General features: G+C 33.7%; 1 protein-coding gene across 2 annotated transcripts in view; it reads right to left on the reverse strand.

The window, feature by feature from the left end:
• Positions 1-279: 279 nt before the first annotated feature.
• Positions 280-18,757, reverse strand: part of CHD1 (chromodomain helicase DNA binding protein 1) — a 77,735-nt gene continuing 59,257 nt past the window's right edge. The window contains exons 29-37 of one of the 2 annotated variants that reach the window (XM_058535100.1): positions 18,440-18,562; positions 17,293-17,421; positions 16,575-16,838; positions 16,064-16,204; positions 10,678-10,856; positions 4,589-4,685; positions 3,573-3,624; positions 2,839-3,049; positions 280-1,267 (exon numbers count right to left, since the gene is read on the reverse strand). In XM_058535100.1, the coding sequence (XP_058391083.1) occupies positions 922-1,267; positions 2,839-3,049; positions 3,573-3,624; positions 4,589-4,685; positions 10,678-10,856; positions 16,064-16,204; positions 16,575-16,838; positions 17,293-17,421; positions 18,440-18,562 (1,542 nt within the window). In that variant the 3' untranslated portion in view covers positions 280-921. The remainder of the gene's footprint in view (positions 1,268-2,838; positions 3,050-3,572; positions 3,625-4,588; positions 4,686-10,677; positions 10,857-16,063; positions 16,205-16,574; positions 16,839-17,292; positions 17,422-18,439; positions 18,563-18,757) is intronic. The other variant, XM_058535141.1, reaches the window with a different exon arrangement.

The following is an 18,757-nucleotide window of genomic DNA, read 5'->3' on the forward strand; positions in this document are numbered from 1 at the left end:
CTCACCATTTTTTTTTTTACTACAAACACAACATTGACTAAAAAAAGAAAAAAAAAAAAAAAAAGGAAGAAATAACATCAATCTAATAAAATAGTCAATATAAAAAGACGACTAATGGAATTAAGTGGCCCCTTTCCCCATTTTTACATTCTAAACAATGATTCCATCAAGACAAATCATTAAAAAGTGTTATTACACTGATATTTTTTTTAAATGATAAGAAGGCCTGAGTTGGTAGGGAAAGGAACAGTCAAAAAAAGCCTGAGAAGGGGAAGGAAGTAAGGAAAGCTCATTTAATCCATTTACAATAATTTACAGCCATTTTTTTGTGTGTGTAAAAAGGCATAATAATAGAACACAAACAGGAAATTTCTGGCTATTTTACAGATATAAGTACAGAATTTAAATATTCAAGCTTGTGATGAAAAGCGGCAAGGTGGTCGCAGTGTACAATGTAAACAAGTAGCTTTGGAAAGTGAACAAAGTCCTTGAGTGTTTTTTCTTTATTAAGAAAAGAACTCTCTTTCATTCCTTCCTGAAACATGATCACAGGTCAGAGTAAAGTTCATATACAAACATAACTTAAATGGCGGTCAGTCTAAAATCACTGACTTAAAAACAGTTTTATCCAGCCTACATGGAAGGGCAGTGTTGAGGTCCCTGTAATAGTAAACATTTTCCATTTCTTTAAAAAAGAAAAAAAAAAAAGTACTACAATATTTGTAGTACAGTGCAGCATAATCCTTAAATATAAAAATATTTTCTCTTCTGTTGGGATAATAGACCTTGCATCCTGGAAAGAAGTAACAATACTGCTACTGATAGAAGATCTGCTTATATCTTTCAAGTCATGTAAGGCAATTACTGTGTTGGTTTATGATATATGGCTAAAAGTCCAGAAAGACGAAGTATCAGTTTTTGTTATGTTTTCCGACTACTCCAGGTGTGCTCAGGCGTACTTTTGTGTTCAATTGAGTGTTCAAATGGAGACCTGGAGCCATAAGGAGACCTCTGATCTAGTGGCGACCTAGGGCCACTACTGGAAGCTCTGTGGTCCATTTGCCAATCTGAGTGATACCTGTAATCCCTGGAAGATTTATGGTGCGTATATTCAGAGCCTGACCGATGGTCTGAATGTAACCGATGATCTGAATGAGCACGATGGTCTGAATGAGATCTATCTTTTAAACTTCCTTCCAAAATTGACCTGTGATCTCTACTCCTGTGATCATCTAGTTTTCTGTGTTTCTCTCTATCACTGTAGTATCTAATAAAAGAGAAATTAGGAATTTTAGTTAAATTAATAATGCAAATTAAATGCTTCCAAATAAATAAAATCTTACCAAAAAGTACAACACAAAACTACTTTAAAGCATATTCTTAATTGTATACAAGCTCAGTGTTTCATTACAAAACATCACAAGTGAGCTTAAAAATCACTGTAAACATCTCTGCATGCCTTTGGAAAAACTATTTGATTCATAAAACTAAAGTGAACCATACAAAGCCCCTCAGATAGCATCTAATTTCACATGCCCATTTTAAATTGGTTGCTATTTTTTATTCTATACATCATTTGTAATAATGCATCTTAATTATCTGGAAATTGGAATTAAGATAATTACAACTATCTAGAATACCCTCAAAATCAGAGCCTTTTATGAGCCTGTAAGCAGGAAAAAATAAAAATCTCTAAAATGTAGTCTATGAAATAATTTGTAGAAGAGAATTGGTTCATGATGCCTTTTAAAAGCTTTAAGTTTGATTAGTTATATATATATAATAAGACTTGACACATGAATCGTTATTGCAAAATTTACTACATATATAAATGTGGCTATTTGCTAAAAAACAAATAATTATGGCAGTTTAATAAAAAGTATTCTCTAAAACATTTATCTTTTCAAATAAAATACACTGAACATAATTTACTGTTTTTTGGTTCACAAAAGGTCCTTATTATAAACAATATAAATTATGTTCTATAAACCTGTGAAATTATAAATATTTACTATTACAAATATGGCTTTTCCTTTTCATTTTGTGCCCTTTTCTAATTTTAAGGGCCATTCTACAATTGATGTGTGTATATAGTGTGACAGTGCTACTCAGAGAGAAGAAATTATTGCAGTGAGCACAGCTAACATACAAAGAAAATGTACTTTTTTTATTTCTGATCTTTATTTTTATTCTTCTCAGTTTTTTATTCTGCTTTTAGCAACGATCATTAACTAATGAAAATATTACTTTACCAATAAAGGAGTAAAATATATTCTGTTATTATATTAAGCTTGTTTACTGCTTACAGGCTTCAAAAACAACAAAGAAAACTTCCTAATTTCAGGACTATCCCAGATTGCTGTGATTAACTTTAGCCTCAATGGGGTGTTTTCGCATAAATTAATTTTTCCCATGCATTTCTTTAATGGAATGGAATACAGAACTCCCCCCAACAAATTTCAGCCATATTCCATCAAGCTTTTATTTGACTTTATTATTATATTTTGAAGACTATTTGAGCCAACATTCTTCAAAACCAATAATGAATCCCATGACTTGTAATCATAAAACTCCCTAAACTAACTTTCATCTCTTATTGCACACTTTGATCTTAAATTTATAATTAAAAAACCATTTTATAGAGAAATTCAGTTCTAAATATTAAAAATGTACTATAATATCAGTTTTCCTTATTTATAAACAAATACCTTCATTTCACATAAGACTTGTTTTGATTACTTAAAAGACTGAATTGGCTGATAAGGTCAAATACAGCAAATAAAATCAAAAAGAGGAAGACATGAATAAGCAAAATTTCAAAACTGACTTCAAGTTTACCTGCTGTCTTGCTTGTAGTGATCCCAGTCACGATGCTCTTTACCATTACTAAATGAAGAATAGGGTCTCTTCCTAGAGTCACTCTTTTTGTAAGAATCTCCCTGATGTCGGTCTTTATGATGATCATGATACTGAGATAAGTGTCTATCAGAAGAATAACTGTCCCTGCTGCTATCATCGTGATTTGTGTTCTCTTTTAATCTTTCCACATCTGTTAGATATGAAAGAGTTCAACTTTTGTTAGACTTAAAAAAATACATGGTAAACAAAAGTCACTTCGCTGCTAGATTACCAGAACTTCTGTTTCAACCCAACTAAACAAAATCAGTCCCCAAATACAGGCAGTTAAAGCATTTAGAAATGGTCTATAAAAGCAGTACTAAAGCTTACAACAAAAGGGTCACTTAATCACATTAGTTGTAAATGTGAAAAATTACAACTGAAAAATGTAAAGGCCCATTTTCTCCTCAGGCTATACTTTTGTGACTGTTATACAGAAAGAATGCAGTATTATTCCAAATAATATTTTTTAAAAATATGTCCATTTTAACTATTCTACATTTTCTAGAAACTGATAAAAGGTTGATTTATGGAAAGGTTAATAATAAGCTAAAAAGCATTACTGTTTAAGATAACAGATTTAATATAATAACATGGGTATGTATTATCTAAAACAAAACAAAAAAGAAAATCAATTTATAAATTTACTTTTCAAAGTAATTAGTAAAACTTACCTGGATTTCTAATCACTTGAGCATTCAAGTTGCTGTTCTGGTCATTATTTTGCTAAAATAAATGCACATACATAAGAATCTTTTAAGTGGCTTCAAATATCCTTACAAAACAGGAAAAAAATCCCTAAGAATAAAATTCTGATGCTGAAAGAAATCCTCACATAATAGAATGTAAACTATTCATCCCATTATTTTTTTTAAAAATTTGACTTTAAAATAACTTTAGATTTACAGAAAAGCTGCAAAAACAGTACTGAGTGCCTATGTCTTTCACTCAGCTTCTCCTAATGTTAACATCTTATATAACCATAGTATAATGATCAAAATTAAGTAAGTAACGTTGGTACAATACTATTAACTGGACTACAGACTTTATTCAGATTTCACATTTTTCCACTAAGGTCCTCTTCCTCCTCCAGGACCCAATCTGGAACTCCATATTACACTTAGTTTTCATGTCTTCTTAGTTTCCTCCATTCTGGGACAGCTCCTTAGTTTTTTCTTGTCTTCCATGACCTTGACACTTTTGAAGAGTACTAGACATTTACTGTGCAGAATCTCTCTCAATTGGGGTTCGTCTGATATTTTTTCATGATTAGATTCAGGTTATGCATTTTTGCCGAGAATTCCACAGAAGTGATGTATCTTTCTCAGTGCACTGTACATCACATCAGGGGGTTCATGACAGCGATATGTCTTATTCCTGGTGATGTCAACCTTGACTGCTTGTTTAAGGTGGTGTCAGGCAGGTTTCTCCTCTATAAGGTTATTATTTTTCTCTTTGCAATCAATAAACATCTTAGACGAGATACTTTTAGATTATGCCAATATCTTGTTTTCTTGCTCACTAATTTTAGCTTTCTTCAGACGATCTTACCTGCAACAATTTTTAATGTGGTGCTCTAATGGTGATTTTCTATTTCTTTCATTCCTTCTACATTTATTAACTGAATTCATTTGTAAGGAAGAATGTCTCAGTTTTATATTAAAGGGAAAAATATGATGTGTTAATTTACCTGAGATTCCTGCCGTTTTTTAATTGCATGCTTATATAATTTATGTAATTTTCTTGCATCAAACTCAGTAAACTTAGATACAAAAATCCACAGGTTTCTAGAAGAAGAAAAGGCAAATTAGTCTGGTGGAAAATATTTCACTTTTTCACAGAACACCTTCCCTCCAGACAGAAACACACCTACACACATATGTGGCCCTGTATGGAACAAAGTCTAAGGAGATTATTTTTAGTATTTTTTAAAACTGCATATGGAAAAGACTCCAAATGAAAGTAAACGTTATTAAGTTTTACTTTTCTTCTAAATCCCTTCATTTTATAATGTCTGGAGTAAAAGGTAGTAATCAATCATAATTTGAAACTAAAGAGATATAAACTTACAAATCAGGAAGGGATTCCTATTGTGATTCAGATTAGATATAAAAGGAAGAAGCTAATTAAATAGTTTGAGTAAAGATACCATCAGATATTATGGATTAAGCCTGTGAAAGAAGGATTCTAAATAACACATTAAAAAGCAATTGTTATTTTATAATTGTGATGTGATGGTCACGAGAATAACATACCAGACACTATAAACCAGGGACGGCATGGTGTCTTTAGGCCTCTCTTCCCATGGCAGAGATTAGTAACTGATCATAATACTCTCTCATGCAAATGCAGACGCAGCCTATGAATCCTGCCCAATACAGCTTCCTCAGCAGCCACTGATAATCAGTGACAATTGAGCTGAAATCTATCTGCCATCATTGAAACAGTAATGGTTTCTATATATTTACATTTTTTTCTTAGACCACTAATTTTTCAGTAGGTATACTAAAGTATGATTTTGAATTTTGCTTATATGAACAGGGTAGAGAAATTACTAATTAGCCGATAATGGAGTTTAGTAGACTACCCAACATCAACACCTGTAATGAGTCAAGTAATAGATTTTTAAAAAATAATACACCTCTGTGTATGAATAATGGCTTCCCAAAAGAAAGTCATCTTCAAGTGACAGTGATGGAACTAAGAAGGTCTAAGAAAGTGAAAACTCTTAACTAGACAGTAACTTGCATCTATTGCATATCACTACAAAGCATATATTAAGTTGCAAAGCTTTGAGTCAGATACTACCGATATCAGGTACTTTATACAGTTTTTGTATTTTCAAAGCTCTTTTCTATTATTTAATTCCACAAATAACCATCCTTTAGGTAGGCACAGTAAGTCTAACAGCCAATTTTTAAAATAAACAAACAAATGAGGTAATGAACCAAGTGACTTGCCTAAATTCATACAGATTTAAGTAAAGCCAGAATACAGGACTCCTAATTCTCTTTCCACTAAGATCAGTAATTCCTAGCCTTTTGATTTTGGATGTTGATATGCATGAACAGCTGCTTGCTAGTAAACCACTAAAAAATTGCTAAGTGTTAGTAAATTTTGGAATGCATAGTCTGTGAGTCATGCATTAATTACATAATTATCTCAGCTTATGTGCATAGAGAGATGGATATCTGGTGATTTTCTAGAAGAATTTTTATCAATGTTGTTAAGTGCTTTCTTCCCTTTCTGTTTTACTAATTATAAATTACCATTAGTATTATCAATTTAGTTTGTGAGAGCTGTTTGCTTAACTGCAGCATATAACGATACATATTCTTCATCAATATTTTGGCCTATAATTTTACAAACACTAGACTGTAAAAATGCATTGCAGTTTAAAAAGCAGTCACCCATATCCTTATATTTAATACACATATATATGTGCATCATACTCTCAAAATTTGCTTCTATAGTGATACTTCATAGCCTGTAAAATTGGGCTATTTAAATAAATGACAGCATATTATCAAGGCATATCAAGGTATCAAGACTAATATTATCAGGCTATTTTAAACTTATGGGACACTTTCATAATGCACATGCATAGATTATTTTGTTTCTTAATTTTTTAAAACATCATGAAAATGTTAAAATATTCACAGATGAAAGAATTTCACAATAATCACCAATGTACCTACTACTTAGATTCTATTATTAATATTTTACTGTGCTTGCTTTATCACATATCATTCCATACATCCATCCCTCTGTCAATTCATCTAATTTTTGTTTGATGCATTTCAAAGAAAAATGCAGGTATTAGTATACCCCCTTAAATACTTCAGCATGCATATCATTAACTAGAGTCAATTACCTGTTTAGATTTTTCTTTTAAAATAAAATTTACATACACTGAAATGTACAATTTTTAAGTTTATACTTGCTGAGTTTTGCAAATTAATATACTGTATAATGCAAATACATATCAAGAAAGTTCTGTTTTGTCTCCTTACAATGTCTAAGTTCTTTTACCAACAGAGAGTTTTAATAGACGATGGAGTAGGTAAAAAATGGTCCAAAAATTGAGAAATATTCTCTAGACTACACTACTCCATGTAACCAATTATCAGTGAAATGAAAGAATGAAGAAATAGCTAATGCCAAGTCATCAAAGATAATTCTTCAAACAAATTCTAGAAGTTTGTTATCAGATAGTGGTTGGGAAAATTATGATTCAACAACTTCAATACTAAAAATATTGCATAAAATCTTTGTAATTGATATCTAACTTAATTAGCCAAATTCTGTTATTACCTGGGGTTTGACATTAAACCAGCTTATTTTAAAATTAAAATGATGACTATAATGTTCATTGGTTCTATTAGCATATGAAATAGTTGAACATTTATTAAAGATTAATGAATGTATTCTAGTTTTTATTTTGTTGTTACTACGACAGAAAGCTAGAAAGCATCAGCATATTTTTAAACTGTTAAGAAGACTGTGTTAGGGTAGTGGTCACCAGAAGACATAAATATACACTATAGGTATGATATTAACCTTGAAAGAAAATTAAAAAGCAAACCTAGTTGAGAAAACTAATTGAATGATACCTGACTAAACTGAAAACCACAGCAGCTGAGAAAATTCATCTAGCCTTTAAGTGAATTTACAAACCATCTCTAACATACCTATATTCTACAGTTAACTCATAGGAGTAAAAGGCAGGAAATTAATAAGCTGTCTTTTTGTTAATAATTAATTCCCTTTTAAAAATACTTCTTCTTCCCCAGAGAAATCTAGTCAGGAATTAGATTCTCATCCTAATTATATCACCTGCTAAACTGTGTGATCCTGGGCCAACGCCAGAGCCGGGACTAGTGGGGGCACTCCCACAAACCTAAGGGTGAGCGCCTCTTTCAAGTTACTGCCCTAGGAGCCTCCTCTGCCATACTCCAGTCCCAGCCCTATAAAGCTGTTCACTTGAGTCCATTTTTGCTTCCGTAAAATGGAAGTAATAACTGTTCAGATTTCCTAAATATAACACTGTTAAAAGGATCAGTTAGAATAAGGCATATGAAAAATACTTTGATAGACAAATAAAACACAAATACACATTATATTATTATGGTTATCCCTTGATTGCAAGCAATTTTTAAATAAAAACTAGTGTTGCATTTCCACACCAAATATTCATTTGGTCAATACATATGTATAAAAAACCTCTGGGGGGCCAGCCCGGTGGTGCAAGCAGTTAAGTGTGAGCACTCCACTGCGGCAGCCCGGGGTTTGCCGGTTCGGATCCCGGGTGTGCACTGACGCATCGCTTGTTAAGCCATGCTGTGGCGGCGTCACATATAAAGTAGAGGAAGATGGGCAGGAATGTTAGCCCAGGGCCAGTCTTCCTCAGCAAAAAAGAGGAGGATTGGCATTGGATGTTGGCTCAGGGCTGGTCCTCCTCACAAAAAAAAAAAAAAAAAAACTTCTATGAGAGAAATAAATAAATAAAACAGATAATTATGGTTACTCTAAAAACCTGCTTACCATCAACTGCTCTACGATTACGGGTCAAGTCCTTGTCTTTATAATTACAGGTAAAGTCTGTATCTTCTTTCATTTTGTAGAATCAGTAACTGCAGCTATGTTCTTGGGAAGGGATTAGGGAGGACGGGGAGGGGTCAGCAGCTCAGTGATAGGTTTTAACACAAGGGACTCTTCCTTGCTTCTACATTTTTCCCCAATCTTTCTCCAAGATAGCAACTCAGACCAGAGTAAAAGCTAAGATATTTCTCAATTGGGGTCTCTCTGTTCTCCCTTTCCTTTTAGGCGAATCTGATATAACCAGAGACAGCGGCAGCAAGAATAAGCACCAAGGAATATGAAGTCAAAGTATATGAGAACCAAATGGGGGAAAAATAAAAAGGTTATCTGCCCAACTGGGTAAAAAGAGGGATCAAACCTTTGCAGGTAAAGACAAACACCAAGAAATAAGTCTCCTCACTATCAGTCTCTTTTCTTTTAGAGGTTTTTTCCTTCTTTCCTAGTAACAAACTAAATCTGAAATAACATCTATTTGTATTAATCACTACATAATTTCGGTAAGATGTTGTTTATTTCTAATCTAGAAAGCAAGTAAAATAAATTTTCTGCCTTCTTCACATCCTCAAAAATCTAAACTCTAATTACAGGGTTTTTAAAACTGGTATGTAGTATACAATTAAATATTTTCAGATAGAAACAAGCTCTTCTACACTAAAAAGTAGAAAAGAATTTTCATATAATCCTTCAAATTGAGTTTAAGAACATTCACTGCATTGCCTTTATTTTCCTAATTTTATCACAGAGAAGCAACAATCAAGAATATGTTTGGAAGCCACTGATAGAGAAAATTTAACTTTGGATCTTGAATATAAGAACAGAGAATTTGGCTACATTCCCACTTAAGCCTAATATATAAAACTGAACTCCACTGTATTCCTGTCTATGGTAACATGCTTTGGGGATCATCGTATGAGTTGAAAGAGCTTGAGAAGGATGGAATAATTCTGTTTTATGATATTTAAGGAAAGCACTAAAGCTCCAGTATATACACTCCAACTAGAAACAAAAGATTAAGCCAGACACTATGAATTTGGTACTTTAGGATTACTCCCTCTCATTCCTCATAATATATCTTATCATTATCATTCAATAATTGAAAAATATGTAGTGTCCTACAGTTTATAAAGGGCTTCAAGCATAGATGTTATCATTTTACAGACGATAATACTGGGGGCCTCAGAGATATTGGTAAGTACTCAAGGCCACAAAGCCAAAAATTAGCCAAGATGAGGACTGAGCACGTCTTCTGATGCCAACTCCAGTGATCACTCGGTGGCATTACAGGCACATGACTTCAGGCTATTACTGTCCATGCATGGCTTCAGTTTCTTAAGACACGACAGATCAGTTTCACTTGTTTTCAAAAGCTTGGTGATCATGATCAACTTCCTATCTCCTCTCTCTAAAATGGGTCCTAGTTGAGTTTAAGGAGAAAGGGGAAAGACAGAATTTTTTTTTTTTTTTTTTTACTTTAGTGTAATTATCATCACTCCTCCAGAAATATGTCTGTAACAGTTCTTTGTTTTGATGTGTAGCTGCACTGCATATAGCCAAGAAATCAGCAAACTAATAAAGTGATATCAATGACTGGTTTATTCTCATATTTTACTACCTTGTCTAGTAGTATGGCTTAACACTGATCTGGATCTGGTAATCGTCAAGTGATTTGTATAATATTATAGCAGCTCAGATTTACAATTTTAAGAACACCTGGGTTGCTGCTGTATCACAGGGGAAAACAAGTCTGCATTTTACAATGCTTGAGGATACTAATTTTTACAACGCTTTATATTCATACCCAGAAGATGAATTGCTAAATTTACGTAACAATAAATTTGTTTAACACAATTTCTAAAGATATTACTGAGAATAATTTGATGAACTGAGGAGATTTTTAAACATAAAGCGCAATCTGCATTTTAATAAAACAGCTTTCACTATTTCTTATGTAAAGGCAGAGATGCCACCTGTGGTTTATCCTGTTGCAAAACTAAGCAATCACTCATGAATAAAAAGCTTTCAAGATAAAAAATGAAAAAAATCATCCTAAGGTTACCTCTTTAAACATTATTTTGCTGCCTAAACTTCAGAGTAGAAAAATAAATTGAAATACAAGAGATAAGTACAGATGGTTACATAATTACAAACTTAACCCTTCCTGAAAGGTACATCACTCACTTTCTCCACTGCTTGATTTGATCAGGATTCGTGTACTCTTTCAGACATTCCGTGATATGGTCTCCAATTTTTATTAAACACTGTCTAGTATGCTCCAGTTGTTCTCTTTCTGAAAGGCCTTTCTCAGGCCTATCAAGCTGTTTCAAAGCTGCTTTGACAGGTCTCATTCTTTCTTTACACTTTAAAACAGGAAAATAAGAAAATAAATACATATTAAAAACACGAATCACAAAGATCTACTTCTTTCAATGATATTTATGTGAGTAAAATACAGCATTGTTTGATGCTAAAATACACATTAAATCTCACCTCAGAGCTTGAAAATATCAGTGTTTTTTTTCCCTCACATTTTTTGCAGAAAGCAAGGCTTTCCACTATCATTTAAAATTTGTCTTTTGTAAGTAAAAGCTTTGGATTTTACTCAGCTTCTGAATGAATTTTTACTTTTTATGATTTTTACTTTTCTAAATTTTTACTTTTTACACTGTAGCACACCATTCTAAGCAGTCTTAAACACACGATATTAAAGATAATGAAATATTTCATAGTATAACAATCTTTTTTTTTTTAATTTTTTGTTTATTGCAGTAACATTGGTTTATAACTTTGTATAAATTTCAGGTGTACATCATTATACTTCAATTTCTCCATAGATTACATCATATAATAAAATATACCAGCAAAGCTATTAACATCAATATAGCTACAAGTATAAATTGTCTATTTGAAAACCTTTGGGACAAAACAAAGCAGCTAATGACAAATTTTGCTACCATCATATTTTGGGTGGTCAGGGAAGCAGGGGCAGTTGATAGAAACAGACTTTTTCTTGGCCTACATATCGCTGGCATGTTAATAAAAGGACGACATATCAAAAATCGTATAATTCGTATCAAGTCCAATTTGTGTAATAAAAATTGTAACTTTACAACAAAACCAGAATAAAAATATTATTTAAAAAGCAAATTGTAGATAAATTTTACTTATGTACATAAATGCAAAAACAAATTTAAAATTAACAATAATTATATACAAGAGAAGCAAGTTGGGTTAGTTCCAGGAATGTAAGGAAGGATCAACTACAGACAATATATTTAGTTGATCCAACACTATTTATTTAAAAAAAGAAATCCTCACATTACTGCTGTGAAGGGCCGCTCTTGCTATAAATTAAGTATGACTGGATTTGTTTCTGGGTACTTTATTCTGTTTTATTGACCTATTTGTTGAAATCAGTTGGGAAGTTTTCCATCTTTTGTCAGGAATAATTTAAGTAACACTGGAATTATGTATTCTTTAATTAAAATTAGAACTCAGCCAGGCTTGATGTCTTTCTTAAAAATGGAAAATCTTTAATTTCCTTTCTAATTTTTAGCATTATTCATTTCTGTTCTCTACATTTTTTGTTTCTTGTTCAATTTTGGTAAGTTTATATTCTGATAGAAAATGATTTATTCAACATATGTAAGTTGAGTGCATACTAGTTCTAGGCATTGTTCCAGACCCTGCCTTTATGGAACCTGTTACTCTAGCAAAAGAAGAGAACCAAAAAGTAGGACTTAGTGTTAGATGGTGACAACTGTGATAAAGAAAAGTAAAGCAAGAAAGAGCAGGGAGCTTTCTACTTGAAGATTTCAGAGACGGGTGATGTTTTAGCAGACATCTAAAGAAAATGAACAAGTAAGCCATTTTGAGCAGAGGGAAGAACAAGTACAAATGTCCAGTGTGGCTGGAACCAAGTGAGTGAAGGAAGTAGCAGGAGATGATGCGAGTAAATCAGGTACTGTATCTTTTAGGTTATTGCTATGAATCTTTTCTCCTGAATGAGAGGGAAAGCTATTCGAGGGTTTTAAGCAGAAAATTAACATGGGGTGACTTGATTCCCCCATAACAGTCATTACCACTGTGGTTGCTGTGTGGAGTACAAATTGAGGTATGAAAAGCATACAAGGTGAGATGGGAAGGGTGGAAGCAGTGAGAATAGCTATGAAGCTAGTGAAATAATCAGGGAAATGGTTGTGGCTTGAACAGTGTAGTACAGCCAATTTAGTTTGCTCAATGAGTGAATGCAGTTGGAGGAAAAAGAGAGGAACTGACGACTAAAATCTACGCTAAGGCCAAGGCCTGAAGATGGGTACAGGAGCAACGATAATATTTATAAAGCACTTATTAGGTACCAGAGGTTATGCATTGCTTTAAATGCACCTCATTTGATTCTGACAATAGACCTTTGCAATACTATTTACTCTCTTTTATATAAGAAGAAATTGAGGGGCCAGCCCTGCGGCTTAGTGGTTAAGTGCATGTGCTCTGCTGCTGGCGGCCCAGGTTCGGATCCCAGGCACACACCGACGCACCGCTTCTCCGGCCATGCTGAGGCTGCGTCCCACGTACAGCAACTAGAAGGATGTGCAACTATGACATACAACTATCTACTGGGGCTTTGGGGGGAAAAAAAAAAAAGGAGGAGGATTGGCAATAGATGTTAGCTCAGAGCCCGTCTTCCTCAGCAAAAAGAGGAGGATTAGCATGGATGTTAGCTCAGGGCTGATCTTCCTCGCAAAAAAAAAAAAAAAAAAGAAAGAAAGAAATTGAAGCTTAGAATGAAATGACATCTGTCAAACCCAGGTCTGTCCTCAAACTTTGCACTCTTTCTTGACTGCTAAATTATACTGATATTTAGAAAGACAAATCAATAAGACATAAGGAAAATCAAGAGCTGTCAAATGAAGCAAAGATGTCAGGAAAATGAAGACTGAGAAAAGGTCACTGAATTTCTTAACAATCAGAACTATTCCCAAGTAAACTTTACATAGCAGTAAAATCCTAATCATGCAAGCTCAGAAAGTCTGGCTCTAGGGTCCATGTTTAAACCCATTCCATTCTTCCTCTCCATAATACAAGAGATTTTAAGATCATTTATGAAGGTTAATGGAGAAGAAATTCATGCACTGGAGACAACTTGAAATTTTCCATTTCAGCAGTTACATGAACAAGTCAGAAGGCTAAGCAGGAAATGTGGGCAAAGAAAAGAAGCAAGAGGTGCAATTTAACCTAACTCAGTAATGGAGCGGGTAAAGTAGGGGGAACAGTTCAAGCAGAAGCACACCATCACCTCCCCCACTTCCACCCCAAACAGAGGGGATAAAAAAATCAATACAAAATGGATAGAAAGTCTAGGTTAATACCTAGGTCACAAACAGAAAAGTTAGCCTTAACAATTTGCTAAGGAATCCTGCTTGTGAAGCTGGAGAAGAGATAAAAATGAAAGTCCAGAGATAAGGTACACGTTTGAGTAAATAAGACGAAAGGCAGGAGCAGGAGCAGCTTGCTTTGAATGTCCCCAATATTCTTAAGGATTGAAGGGATGCCAACAGGTAAAAGTGAGGAGGACAAGAAAATTGTGGTAGGAACTCTTATATTTAAAGAGCATGAGGGCCAGCCCCATGGCTTAGCGGTTAAGTGAGTGCGCTCCGCTGCTGGCGGCCCGGGTTTGGATCCCGGGCGCGCACCGACGCACCACTTCTCTGGCCATGCTGAGGTCGTGTCCCACATACACCAACTAGAAGGATGTGCAGCTATGACATACAACTATCTACTGGGGCTTTGGGGGAAAAAAAATAATAATAAAATTATAAAAATTAAAAAAAAAATAAAATAAAATAAAGAGCATGAAAAATATCTGAAGATATATTAGCGTATGTCACGGAATCGGTAGGAAATGAATAAACGGGTTCATTAATCAATATTGTCTAGACAGCGTACAAAATAGGAAAAAATGGGACAAGAAGGTGAGCTGGGGATCTAGAATGGCATAGTAGGTCAAGCAAACGTAATTTAGAAGGCAAAAATTTCCATCTTTCAAGTATAGCATTTGATTAATACCAGTGATAAAACTGACTTAAGATTACACCCAAGTCTAACAAGTGACAGAAGGATGTTAATAGCTCCAAACAGTGTAAAAGATTCAGATTCTAAAAATCCCTAAAGGGGAAATATTCTTATATGAATATGTATTTAAATATTTGTGCATTCTATAACTGTATATCAATGATACATTTATATATCATACTATAAAATTTTCCCTTCAATTGCTACCTATAGCAAATATATTTCCTATTCAAGCTCTGATAATTCATGTCTCTCACATCATTCAGTCTTTTTTCTCTCAAATTATTACTCCTTCCTGATTTTGCTCTACATCTGGACTGCTAGTCATCTATCAATCTGTTGCCATGTCTGAATTCAGTAACAACGTCCACAACTGCCACCAATTTTTTGAGCACAGCACTGTTCTGAAAACTCTACATGTATCAACTCATTTAATCTCATACTTACTTTCCTACTAGTAGCACTCCGGCTCCAGAGCCAGTACGCTCAACCTCTATACACGCTGCTTTCCCACACTGCAACCTCACTATAAAGTTTTCCTCACAATTTATATCACAATTCATTTCACAGTTGAGACCACTTTGGGTTCCTGATTATATCCAGTCAATAAACCCTTTGGAAAAAGGTTAAGATAGATTCTCTCTTACTCTGATGAACATAAAAGCACAGCAGCACGTAAAAACCAGTATATTTTAGACGAGTGTTATGCAAAGTGTGGTCTATGAACCTATACTAGTACACAAAAGGATAGGTACACAAATTTTAGAAATCTTTATATCAGTTTGACAGTGTAAATTTTATGTCTACTGAATCTAGTAATAAAACATCAGGGCTTATATTCCGTATATTTTTTTTTCTTATTTTCACTTTTCTAGTAAAACATTTTCACTTTTCGTTTTTATTGTATTTTCTAAAGAGACTGGTCTGTAAAAGACTGGAAAAGAAGCTAGTCCTTCACTGTAGATAAGAAGCAGTGTTATATAGATAGTAGGTTCAGGAATTGAAAAGTTTAAAATTCTGAAGTCGCAAGAAAAAAAGTTCACTCTAAGTATTCCCTAAATGCCTCTCCTTAAAATCTTTAAGAAGTTTTTTCAAGTTGATTCTCAATTTAAGGTACTCTTCAAAATTTAAATCTATTGCTTCTATTAATCTGAACTGCAGTTCTATCAAATTCAAATACATTTCTAAATTAAAAGCTCCAAAAGATGAAATTGCAATTTAAACAATATGTTATATGAATTTAATAACCAGGGCTGGCCCCGTGGCTTAACAGTTAAGTGCGTGCGCTCCACTACTGGCAGCCCGGGTTCGGATCCCGGGGGCGCAAGGCCGCACTGCTTGTCTGGCCATGCTGAGGCCACGTCCCACATACAGCAACTAGAAGGATGTGCAGCTGTGACATACAACTATCTACTGGGGCTTTGAGGGGAAAAATAAATAAATAAATTAAAAAAAAAAAAAAAAGAATTTAATAACCAGAGAGTCTACCACTTACAATGCTGAATGTCTTCTGGTCCAGCTCTTCAGATTCTTCAGATATGGGAACTGGCTCACCACTTGCAGTGATATGAACTGGAGCATCCGACATTGAAGATTTCTTGGATCTTTCCTTGCTATCAGACTTGGATTCATTCAACTGAAGAAAAAAATAAAATAAAACAAAAACCCAACAACAACAATGGCAAAATGATTAACACTTCCATAAAACAAATGCTATCTCATTTTATTCTATAATTGTTTATTCACATTTAATATTCTTATCTATTTTATCTTTCTCCCAATTTTATTGGGGGAAACCAAAAATAAAGCTACTCTATAATGTTACTCTATAGGTAAGGAATTTAAAAAAGCATTCAAATCTGTTTTTCTCCTCTATTGGATACCCACGTGTATTTTTAAAGAACTCACTTATTGAGACTAATTTGGGCTGATAGGCAATTTATTCTCCTAAAATGTAAATATACTGATCGTGTCACTTTCTAAATTTTACATGACAATTTGCATACCTTTTCTTCCTTTATGTCTTTTTCTTTCTGCATAGCTTCTTTTACTTTGTTTTCTCTTTTTTCTTTAAAATCTTTTTCCTTTATATCTTTCTTATCCTCTTTTTCTTTTATCTCCCTTTTAAGTTCTCTTTTATTCTCCTTTTCTTTTGCTTCCCTCTTTTCTTCTGGTTCCTTCTTTATACAAACATCTGGCTCAGGTTTTTCTTCACTGTCTCTTTCTGTTTTAATTTTTTTATTTGGATGTTTCACAGAAGTGATCTCATCCTGGAAAGTGCAAGTATGGCCAATGTATTACTAACCAAATCTTGACAAAGACTAACTTCTTTGCATGACTATGGATTGCATGTATGTGGATTCTGAAAGAAATAACCCAGAATCCCACTATTAATGATACATGCAACGTTTATCTTCCTATAAAAACTAAGGTAAGCCAGTCCCATTCAAAATTCATAATAAAATTAAAGGAGACAACCTCATGTGAACGGCAAATGTTTGAAAAGGAAGGACCTTTGCTCTCTCTCTCTAGTGATATATAATATTCTATTGGATGAGTAGAACTCTGCTCTGTAAATGAGGCTACGTAATGAACTATAGAAAAGAACTTCAGTATCTAAAAGTAAAATTTCAAGCCTTAGTTCAAATTTCAAATGTAAAGTATACTAAAACATGCCATGTCCCTTTCTATATAACAGGCTGCTTTTCTAAAACACATTCTTACCTTATCGTCATCATCATCAGACTTTTCTGAGGGCAAAGGAGAAGAATCACTCTTTACTTCATCCTTCACTTTTATAGACTTCATTGCTTTATTCTTCTTAGCTCTTGCTTTTCTTCTCTTTGAACCTCCCTAAAAATAATTATTTTTATTCTAACCAACTCCACAGAGTCCATAAAAAAAAAAACTTGTTTTTTTTTCAGGCTAAGATTCACCCTGAGCTGACAACCGCTGCCACTCTTCCTCTTTTTGCACGCCACCACAGCATGGCCACTGACAGATGAATGGTGTAGGCCTGCACCCGGGAACCAAACCAGGGCCGCTGGAGCAAAGTGCATTGAACTTAACCACTAGGCCACTGAGGCTGGCCAACCCCCCCAAAAAACTTCTTAAATATTAAATCTAAAAAGCTAAAAGAACACACATTCCTACCCAATCCTTAGTCTGTTGGTAATAAGCTACACCAGTCTTAAGTCAACAAAAGCAATATAAGTTAATGAATCCAATACATATTAATGTGAATAATAAATACTAACCCAACTATAATTAATTATTCCTTTAAAAAATGATTAGAAAGAAGTAGAAGTAGAGAGAAACAGAAGGAGGGTTTTTCACCTTCCTAAATTATTATCTTCAACTAAATTTGATGCTACCAGAGATAGCATTAGAAATTATTTTTAATGCTACACAGGCAGTTACTGACATTGTGGTCATGGATAAACTTTTACAGGCTGCTTTAGTTTCCAAACACCTCTCTTTTAGTGTCTTTTTCCTACTTTTTTGGAGCCCCCTCCTAAATAAGCTCAGTGATCTTTAATGCTGTCCCTTAAGCTCTCCAATATCTCTAAATAAAACAGTAATGGAAGCACGACGTCTCAAAAAGCACTCCACTCTAAACAAGTTGCCCCCACTCCCTCTCAAAATACTAGAAAAAAACAGGATCCCACTTCTGAAAAATGTGGCTCACCAGTTTTAACATGAATGCTAAGATAATCTGAGGCAAAATATGACCATATTCAATTAAAGCAACCAAATTACAGAAAAATACACTTATGAGGTCATATTAATCACAGATGTCTAGGGTGATTAGTAAACTACATTTATCTTACTGAAAAGTAAACTGCTCTTAAGCATCCAAATTTTAACTTACTGCGCCAGAAAGTCTCTGAGCTTCTTTTCTTGCAAGATCTTTACTAAGTAATTTGATGAGGTAGTCTGCACGTGTCTGCAACTGTTTTGCTTGTGGTTTTTTATCAGGATCATCTGGAAGAATCTGAAAAGCAATTAATTTTTCAGGCTGTCTTTAATAATAAATAACATGAGAAATTTATTGGCTGAAAAACGCTTACCCATTTTAAAAAATACATATAATTCACTAACAAGTTATAATTCTTAAAATTTGTAAGAATAAACAACTTAAAATGTAAAATACATTTTTTTATACCTATGGCACAGCCAAAGACTTAAT

Source organism: Diceros bicornis, chromosome 1 (assembly GCF_020826845.1).
Source record: "Diceros bicornis minor isolate mBicDic1 chromosome 1, mDicBic1.mat.cur, whole genome shotgun sequence".
Classification (NCBI taxonomy): domain Eukaryota; kingdom Metazoa; phylum Chordata; class Mammalia; order Perissodactyla; family Rhinocerotidae; genus Diceros; species Diceros bicornis.